At 33.4% G+C, this 10,647-nt stretch overlaps 1 protein-coding gene across 1 annotated transcript; it reads right to left on the minus strand.

The window, feature by feature from the left end:
• Positions 1–2,748: 2,748 nt before the first annotated feature.
• Positions 2,749–4,339, minus strand: LOC148566107 (uncharacterized). The gene is made up of 4 exons (XM_088487380.1): positions 4,259–4,339; positions 3,874–3,966; positions 3,182–3,553; positions 2,749–3,018 (listed from the first exon to the last, which is right to left on the minus strand). The coding sequence occupies exons 1-4, from the start codon at positions 4,337–4,339 to the stop codon at positions 2,749–2,751; spliced, it is 816 nt and encodes a 271-aa protein (XP_088343506.1).
• Between the last annotated feature and the right edge of the window lie 6,308 nt (positions 4,340–10,647).

Here is a 10,647-nt window from a genome sequence, read left to right on the forward strand (position 1 = left end):
GTATGTTACTTGCTTGCTTGTTTGCTTTATTGCAAGAAACTTCCCCTTTTTTGTACTCTCCTTGTCTCCATGTTTTCATCATGAAGGTACTCTCCATCTTAATAACCATTTCATGTTTTTGTATTTTTTTTTAAATCTATAAAATTTAATTATTCTGTCGGTCCGTATATTTTTACTAAATTTTTAATTAGGTCTTTATATTTTTTTTCTTATAACTGGTTTTTACACTATTTTTAATTTTATAATTAGGTCCTTTCTAGTCTCCTAATATAAAAATATTAGAGTTAATTAAATATTTTTTCACAAATTGAAGGTGTTAATAATAATTAAAAACTTAACTAGATATTTGACTGCATATATTTTAAAAAATATTCCGTTAAATTTAACATTTTTTATATGAAAATAACTTAATTATAAAATTAAAAATAGTGTAAAAATTTAATTTAAAAACTATAAAGATTAATATAATAATTAAACCTTAATTAAACTATAGATATCTTGCCATATTGCTGAAAATTTGACCCAATTCTCAATTTAAAAAAAAAAAGAGTAAAAGTTTTACAAGAATGATACTTCTTTTTTATAAGATTCCTATATGATATCTAATCGTTGCTTGACTGTTTAAGACATTATTATCTTAGGGCGGGCTTGGTAATGCTTATTCTAGAAGTTTTTGATAAATTAAAAAATTACGTGATTGTATTTTTTGTTTTTCAAAATTAGATATATTTTAAAAAATTAACAAGTCTAATATAATTTGATATTTAATGAATTTTTTAATTTAAAAATGACTCTTAACTATATTCATCTCTATTATAATCATTTTAAAATTAGAAGAAATTTTATCAAATATTGTTATTGTAGTTGGTATTTATTGAAAGTAGTTTCTATTTTAAACCTAATGTTATTGCCAATTTTTTAAAGAGAAAATGATAAATCGATCCTGATTTTTTGGTCTACGGCTAGGGCTGGAAGTGAATCAAGCCAACTCATGAGCCAGCTCGAGCTCGACTCGTTAACAGCTCGATAAGCTAAGCTCGTGAGCTGGTGAGCCAAGTTTGAGCCTGGAATTGAGCTCATAAATTAAATGAGCCGAGCTTGAGCTTGGATAAGCTCAGCTCATTAGCTCGTGAGCTGGCTCGATTATATATATATATATTATAACAATCTTAATTATTTAATATTTATATTTATTTTTTACATATAATTTTAATATAGGACATAAATAAAAAATTTATAATTTATTGATAGATAAACAATATATAAAATTGATTTTTTCAAATATTTTTTAAAATATATAAGTTATAATTTATTGATATAGAATTATAGATTATATATTTATGTTTCTCTTATTTGAGCCAGCTCGTGAGTTTTTGGTGAGCCGAGCTTGAGATTAAAAAATAAGCTCGATTGTTAATGAGTCGAGCCATGAGCCAAGCTCAATTTTCGTGAGCCGAGCTTGAGCTTGCTCTAGCTCGGTTCAGCTCGACTCACTTCCAGCCCTAGTCTACGGACATTCAAGTCCATGAAGATTTAAAAATACATTTAAGTATCTGACCTCTTCAAAATCTAGACATATCGATCCCTGAGTCTAATTTGTCCAATTTTAAAAACTCTCTCACGTGTGTATCCGTATCTACCAGGTCAGTACAACGGGAGTCACGTTTGATTTTTTCGTTGAGTCTGACAAACCCAAGTGAATATGAGAGATCAATATGTCTAGATTTTGAAAATGTCAGGAACTTAAATGTATTTTCAAATTCTTAAGGACTTAAATGTTTGCAGATTAAAAGGTCAATGACTTATTTGTCATTTTCTCTTTTAAAGAACAAAACATAAATAATTTTGAGCAAGTCTTTAAAAAAAAATACCGAACAAGTTATCGAGAAAAAAATTATAAATTAAGTCTTTTTGAAAGCTTAAATAGTTAGAGTTATAGATGTGCGAAAAAATTGTAATGTTAGATATGATTTGTTCTTCTATCAAGGACAAATTTATCATAATTCATTCTTCGGTGTCTTTTACTACAAGAAAACAGCTCTATTGCCACGCTTTTAAAGCGTGGCAAAAAGTTGAAAAAAGCGTGGGGATAGCTTTTCGCCACGCTTTTTGAGCTACCGCCACGCTTTTGAAAGGGTCACGACTGCAAGGGTGGCGGTTGCTCTATCGCCATGCTTTTTTTGCCACGCTTTTTACAAATTGTCACTTTTAAAAGTGTGGTTGTAGGTGGGAGATATGACCACGCTTTTAAAGTATGACCGTATGTGGAGGATATGGCCACGCTTTTAAAGCGTGGCAATAGAGGAGATATGGCCACGCTTTACAACCGTGGCAGTAGACAAAGATATGGCCACACTTTAAAAGCGTGGCAATAGACAGAGATATGGCCACACTTTAGAAGCGTGGCAATAGATAGAGATACGGCCATATGGACACGGTTTTAAAGTGTGGCGAAAAAGATGGTCAATAACCTAATTATTCTTTTTATTAATGAATTCATAAATAAAACCTTACCAAAATTCATAGATAATTTTATAATTTAGTCAATGACCAATAATTTTAAATCAAGTAATCCAACTTTCATAAAGAAGAAAAGTTCTTTATTTGGATAAAGGTATTCTAATTATTAACATGTCTACCTAAAGCAGCTTAACCCTAACCATCAGCTTGCTTTATATACAACATATACAGCATAATCTTTCTCCACTTTATCATTTTATAACCTTTTAGCCACTTGTTGATGATTGCCTATATCTTAGGTGGCCAATTTCCCAATACATTGCATGACAAATTTCCAGCAAAAATTACAATCTTAAAGATTACACTGCCACTGCTTGCTGTTTGATATATATAGTTATACCTTTTTTGTTCAGATTCCAATATCTTCCTAACACTTTCCTTAGCTATCATAGACCCAACCCTGGCATACTTACCAACATTCTTCAAAAATTCTAACAAACTAAACTCTTTCCACCAGTCATAGTTATTTAAAATCACAACATTAGAACCTTCTAAGTTCTAATTCAGCAACAACAAACAGAATTGAAGTACTTGGTTATATTCCAACATTTTTATTAATAAAAATATTATAATTTTAGCTAAGAATAGGACAGTGACCATTGTTTTTTTTTTCTTTTTATTAGTATCTCTCTATGACAATAAAATGGAAAAGATTACTTACATCATCTTTGTGTAGAATGTGAGTTGATTCGGAGGAGCGAGGAGTATTTCTTACTCTGCTACTTGAGGTATCCAAAGGAGAATCTTGGGCAGCTTGCACTAAGGCTGCTACCTCTTCATCGCTCATTTCAGGGTTGATTTGGTGCACCAATACCTTTAATAAACTACATACACCGTCCATCTTCTTCTCTAATGATGAGACCTTAGCGTTATATTCAACTTTTATATGGCGAATCTTCTCATCCTTTTTAAGAGAGCTTCTTGTAATTGAAGCCTCATAACAACGAACTCGACCTGGTTGGTCCTTTCCTAACACTCCTACAAATGCATCGTCATCATTTTCTTCTGCCTCTAAACAGTTCTGAAGTTCAGTCTATCAAAAAGCAACAACCAATAAAATACAAAGTCGCATTAACTCAATATAAATAGAAATCACATCAGAATTCATATTGTACATATCCAAAATACAAATACAAACAACTCACAATTGTGGTTTGTGTTTTTAGCATCAATTTCTTTTCCTTTTTTACTTGTGCGAGTTGCTATGAAAACTTCAGCCCTTGATGGTTCTTCACTGTTCTCTTTAGAGTCGCGCAAGAGTACATAGAGAAAAGTTTATATGAAGCATACTAACTAGACAACTATACCATGAATATATATAAAAGAGAAATCACAAAGAATAAGTTATATTACCAACTGCTTACGCACTATTCCAAAATTTGTGGATCCCATTCGGTGAGGACATGTTTGCTTTGACCTATTTTTAGTATTCTTAGCAGAGATAACCTAAATATAAACATGAAGAAGAGATATTATTATTCTTACAAGATATCATGTCAAATTTCTTCAAAACACCTAAGTTTAGGAACATGAAGAATTAATGATAGTATGCTTGATGGTACATAGGAAGAAATAAAATACAATATTACCTTGATATCCGAAAGACTCTAATACCTTGATATTATTATTCTTACAAGATATCATGTCAAATTTCTTCAAAACACCTAAGTTTAGGAACATGAAGAATTAATGATAGTATGCTTGATGGTACATAGGAAGAAATAAAAGATAATATTACCTTGATATCCGAAAGACTCCAATACCGAATTAGTTTGCGAAATTGAACCTCGGGAATCTCTAATGGTCGGTTCTTTATCATTTCTTTCTTTGTGTTGTACTTCAAAAAATGTTCTTTTTTTATTTCGCCCTTGTATTTTTTCCATGCACAACAAAATCTCCGCATTACCCACAGCTTTGAACCTATAGGAAGAATGAAATTTTGCTATGCAACACAACACATTAGAATGTCAACGGTTAGCATAAATAATGTGACAAATAAACTAACAAAAAAATTATCCATAATGCCATATTTACATACATTGACATACTCCCACATGTCCTCTTTGAGTTTTTTAGGCACACCATACCAACTAGTATATAACAAAGTCACAAAACTAGGATTTCTAACTGTGGTGCCCAATAGTTGGTTGAGGTTAGATACAACCTCCTTGGTTAGACCTATAGGCTGCCCTTGAAAAAATTTCACCTCCCGTCGATCATTAAAATCTGTGGCATGAAACTTTTTGCACGTAGTTTTTCCACGGGTTTTCTTTTTTATTGTGCCTAAGTCCGAATAAAATAACATAATTCAATTGAGAAGTAATATAAGCTCTAATTAGACAATAAAGTAAACAAGAAAAGTACCTTCATTATTAGCTTGTCCTCCACTACCCGCATCATTTGTATCATCATCAAGCTCATTTTCTTCATCTTCCTCATCTTCTTCATCTTCCAAATTTATCTCATGTACCTTAAAATACATGTCAAGACTCGTTCCTTTTTTATTTGAAGTTGCACTCATCTCGTTTATATCTTCTCCGTCATCATCAAAATTTATGTCATTTTGTTCCATTGCATCAAGTTCAGCAGTCCTTTGATTCCTAGTTTTAGAGTTCTTTTCAACTTCAAACATTGTCCCATTTCCAATATGCTCGCATTCTTGAACAAGTACCGTTGTTTGGGCCTTCCTTTTTTTCTTCAAAGTCCTAGCTTGCTCTTCAAATGCATCTTCCACTATTGTGATGGGTTGTTTGCTTGTTGGATCCTTTGGGTCTTGAGCTTGCAAGCTAGCCTTCTTATTTTCAGCCATGATCTTTTAATTTATCTCTTAATCTTGTATTGTTGTAGCAATTCAACACTTGACTTCACTTGTCTAACCTCAAAGTATCCGTTTTCTTTAGTGATCTCCCCTTTCTCCATTCTGCATACACAAAATAATAACAATGAATAAAATGATATTTAAATAATAATTAAATGAGCATAATCAACTGAAGCAAGTAATTAACTAAGCAAAACAACTAAGAAAAGTGGATTGTTTAGGATTCTACCAAAAAAACTTGTCAAGATGTTTCAGAATCAAGGTCCTCCATGTACTCATATTCGCTTTCCTCATCTTCCTCATAATGTTGTTTGGCAAACATGTTTGGATCCATATCTATAATAGTTGCTCGTAGAACATTCCTCACTAGATCAATTTCGCCATTATCATTTGGAAGACTTGGAATCACTTCAGGTTCGCATGGCTCCCTTGCATATATTATGGGGGAATCAGACTTAAGGTCATCACTTACCCTAAATAAATCTCTTGGGATTGTTTTCATAACATAGTGCTTGTCACTGACATATGGGTCTTACACATAAAAGCATTGATTTACTTGAGATGCTAGCACAAATGGTTCTTCTTGGTAGCATTTTTTTTATTGAAATACACATATGAAAGATCAAAGTTGTCTTTTCCAATTGAATACCACTCACACTTAAACAAGACTACCTTAAATTGGCCATAATAATCTAACTCAAACATATCAACTATTCTACCATAGTAGGCTACTTTTGCTTCAATTGGGTTCTTATCTTTCACACTAGCAAAACTAGGAGTTAATACCTCTAATGTGACACCACTATTTTGAGTTTTACATCTCGCATCACGGTCCCTTGTATGGAACCTATACCCATTGATAATATAATTTAAAAATCTTTTTGCAACTCTATTTGGACCCCTAGCCAACCCTTTTGCCCAACCAGGCACATCGTTTTTCATGGCACGAATTTTAAACCATTCTGAAAATTGTTGACTACGATCTTTGGCTTTCTCCACTTTGTTCTTCATGGATTGTTATCATTAACTACCTTCTCATGCTCTCTGAAGAGATTAAATATTCATAGTCTTATTTGTGGTTGTTGTTGTTGGATTTGAAGAATTTGATGTTTATCACAAGCCCTAATTTCCTAAGGATTTGTAATTGTTGTTGTTGTTGTTATTGTTGTTGTTAATTGTATTTAAGGATTTGTAGTTTTAAATTTTGTTAATGGAAGAAGAAGGGAGAAGAAGGATTTGTAGTTTTAAATTTTGTTAATGGAAGAAGAAGAAGAAGAGTGAACTGGTGAAAAAGGGGCATTTTTGTCATTTAAAAATTTTTTATTAAAAAGGACGATTTTAATATAATTTTAAAATGTTGGGGACGATTTTAAATCCAAAATAATGTTGGGGATGAATTCGATTCCGACCCTAAATGTTAGAGACCAAAACAATACTTATCCCTTATAATTATTATTAATTAGAAAATATAAGTGGACTTAGTAATAATAACACGGAAGATATGCATACTAAACTATAAAGACAAAAATAATAACAAATTTTACTCATATCAAATAATCATATAAAGAAAACAAAAATAAACATTAGGCCACAATTGTAATCACTCTATAATGATCAAACAAGATCATTGAGAATCCTAACTCTCACTTTTTGTAATTATGATAAAAACAATCGCCTATCCCCCATTCTTAATATAAATTTGAGCAAAGGCTTGACTTTCCGTGTCTATGTCCTTGATATCCAATTCCTAATCATCTTGCAGTGTACTGATCTTTTTAAGTCAATCGAACAGTGATGCGGGCAGAAATTAGCGAATTAAAAATTGTTAAAATATATACATTGCAAGTATAGTTCTTAACTCACCAGAAATCTGCCTATCAATTTACAAAGGTGTCACAGAAAATTGAAATTTAAAATACTGGGAGTATGAATCCCAGGTCGTCTCCCAACGAGTTGCAGAAAAGTGTGCTATTATATTAATCAGAGGTTTTCAAAAAGGTTTGAGTTGAGTAAGCAGGAAATTAAATTGATGAATTTGAATAATGCAAGTAAAAGCCTTGACTGGGAATTGATTAGTTGGAATCCCTATTATTGTTGGAATACTCTCAGGATTAATTGACAATTGAAGGTTGTCCTGTTTAGTTATCCTTCACTAGGTGAAGGAAAGTCAAACAAGTTGGAATGCTATGTTTGTTCACAAGTTGCAATCCACTTAATTAAAAGGGATTGGTGTTAGTGATTAGGAGGCAATCCAACCAATAACCCAATTACAATTTTTCTTTCAAGTCTTCCAACTCAAGGGTTCCTTTCAATCAATTCCCCATCAAGTTAGGGAACTACTCGCTCATTGTGAATATAAAATTCATAGCGTATAAAAAGGAATTAAAGGAAGACATTGCAAATAAAAATCGAAATAGTCAATTAAAAATAAAGGTGATCCTTGTATTAAATAATCCTAAAAATATTCCAATGGTAAAATTAAACAAAGCAAAGAACATGGAAGAGTAAGACCAAGTAAAGAAAACGAACTAGAATGACGAAGTCTTGATGAGGTAATAACTCTTCTCAATATCCCAATGCGAAAAGCTAGAGAAACTAAAATCCTAAGAACTATCAATGTGTGTGGAGAGAAAAACCTATAGGAGGAGTAAAACTAGATCTAAAACTAAAACTGTGTAGAATGAATGTTGTCTTTGGTTTCTGCATATTCTCTGGCTCTAGTCTGCTGTTCCGGGCCGAAAACTGGGTCAAAATAGGGCCCGAAATCGCCCCCAGCGAATCTGCAAATTATGCAGATTGCGCACATCACGCGACCGCGTCGCCCATGCGGACGCGTCATTTGCGTTTCTGCTTTGCCACGCGGACGCGTCGTCCATGCGGCCGCGTCACTCGTGCTGTTCCATGCCGCGCGGTCGCGTCATCCATGCGGCCGCGTCGCTTCTTGCTGATTATCTCCTCAATTTCTTGTGTTCCTTCCATTTTTGCAGGCTTCCCTTCCAATCTCCAACTCATTCATGTCCTATAAAGCTTGAAACACTTAACACATAGATCACGGCATTGAATGGAATAAGGGAGAAATAAAATACATAATTAAAAGTCTCTAGGAAGCAAGTTTTCAACCATAAAACATCTTTAGGAAGGAAATATAAATGCATGCTTATTTAATGAATAAGTGGGCAAAGATCATGATAAAACCACACAATTAAACACAATATAAACCATGAAATAGTGGTTTATCAACCTCCCCACACTTAAACATTAGCATGTCCTCATGCTTAATTGAAGGAGATAAATGAAATGAGTAAGAACATGTAAAACCTATGAAATGCAATGCAACCTATATATATGAATGCAACTATATGATTCTTGTCCACTTGATCAAAAGTAAGTAAGTTCTTCAAAATAATTATAATTCAAATTCTACTAATTCAATTCTTATAAAGTAAGAGCAGATAAAAATGCAAGAGGATAGCTCATAAAAGCAGGGAATATAGAAATTCAAGCATGGAACCCTCACTGATGGTGTATGTACACTCTAGTCTCTCTAGTGTATAGGGTAATCACTCTATCCTTCTCTAATCATGCTTTCTAATTTTTGTTCTTCTCCTAACCAATCAACAACATTTAATATACCAATGCAAGCATCATGAGGTCTTTTCAAGGTTGTAATGGGGCCAAGGTAAAGGTAGGGGTACATATATGGTCAAGTGAGCTTATAAATTGAATCTTTAATTAACCCAAACTTCAACCCAACCTATATATTTTACATAACTTTAGAATTCATACCTAGCTACCCAGAGTTCTCCTTTTACATTCCATACTCATGTATCAACTTTTTATTTTAATTTTTATCATATGTGCATTGATTTTTGAATTCTTAATTCAGCATTGGGGTAATTTTGTTCCCTTATTTATTTATTTATTTTTTAACTTAAAAACATAAACATAGCTTATCAATGCACATAGATTTTTTATTCTTATAGTTTCACATGAGTAGGTATCCAAATTCCCATTAAATTATCATGACACATTCCCTTAATAACTTTTGTTCCCACAATTTCCCATACTTAACTAGCACACACAATTCTATCTTAAGCTAACCAAAGATTCAATTTGGGATATACAATTGTTTTTCCGCTTAAGGCTAGTAATGTGGTGAAATATAGAACAAATGGGATTTAAAGGCTCAAAGTGGTTAACAAAGGTAATTGAAAATGGTAGGCTTAATTTGGATGAGTGAGTTTAAACAAATAATGGCCTCAATCATATGCAAGCATACACATATAATAAATATTGGACATATAAGATAAAACAAAATATAGATTACAATCATAGAGAAGTAAACACACAAGAATAAAATAGTTATGGTTAAATAATGTAACCATTCATAAAGGCTCAAATCTTCACAGGTTGTGTGTTTTTTTTTAGCTCAAAAATCATGTTCCAAATACAACTTCAAGAAAATTTATCATAAAAATTTTAAAAATTAGTGAAATTTTGTTCCAAAGATAGAGTCTTAGAAGAAACTTATTGTCTTTTCAATCAAGCAGAGCGTGCATGCAACTAACCTATTACTATGCAATTTATCCTATTCTATAAAGGAAAGAAAATCTAACTAAATATCCCAATTTATTGGTGCTAGGGAAGAGAAATTACCTCCAGAAGTCAGGTATTGACCGACCTCCCCACACTTAAAGCTTTGCACCGTCCTCGGTGCCATCTGTCAGGAACAGGGGTGGGCTGGTAGCAGTATCTCCACAGTCGGGACCATCATGGCTCCCTGTGCTGGTAAAGGAAGTGGAGTCCGGGGTGTCTGAGTCCTTGAATTTTCCCTTGAGTAGCTCCTTGAGGTGTTTAAATCGGCGCTCGTTACGGCGCTCTCTTAACTTAGCTTTCTGTTCTTGCCGATCCAATCTTTTGATTATCTGCTGGAGCAGTTCATCAGTTGTAGGTGCTTGTGGTGTTGAAGAAGGAATATCTTCAACTGGAGGAGTAGGAAGGCTCGTAGTGGCTGCTGGAAGTCTAAGGTATTTCCCATTGGGGACATACTGATCATCCCGTGGCAGCATGACTTTGGTGTCTCCAGCTCTGTAGGAAACTCCAGCTGCTGAGACAAGATCTGAGACCAAGGTGGGAAAAGGTAAGTTGCCCGCAATTTGTGCGTATCCCATGGCATTCCGGATATGTCTTGGTAGATTCAGAGGCTGGTCTGTAAGGATGCACCATAGTAGAATGGCCATGTCTGCAGTGAATGAGGACTCGTGAGTGCTCGGAAAGACGTAATGGGACATGATATGTGCCCATACGCG

Source organism: Arachis ipaensis, chromosome B5 (genome assembly GCF_059453495.1).
Source record: "Arachis ipaensis isolate K30076 ecotype BB chromosome B5, ASM5945349v1, whole genome shotgun sequence".
Taxonomy (NCBI): domain Eukaryota; kingdom Viridiplantae; phylum Streptophyta; class Magnoliopsida; order Fabales; family Fabaceae; genus Arachis; species Arachis ipaensis.

What these genes read in the sequence shown, in the direction of transcription:
- LOC148566107 (XM_088487380.1), bottom strand. Translation starts at nt 4,339, where the DNA reads ATGATAAAGAACCGACCATTAGAGATTCCCGAGGTTCAATTTCGCAAA. An exon ending in GGAGTCTTTCGGATATCAAG is followed by an intron (nt 3,967 to 4,258) that starts GTAATATTATCT and finishes GTTTATATTTAG; the next exon opens with GTTATCTCTGCTAAGAATAC. An exon ending in ACATTCTACACAAAGATGAT is followed by an intron (nt 3,019 to 3,181) that starts GTAAGTAATCTT and finishes TTGCTGAATTAG; the next exon opens with AACTTAGAAGGTTCTAATGT.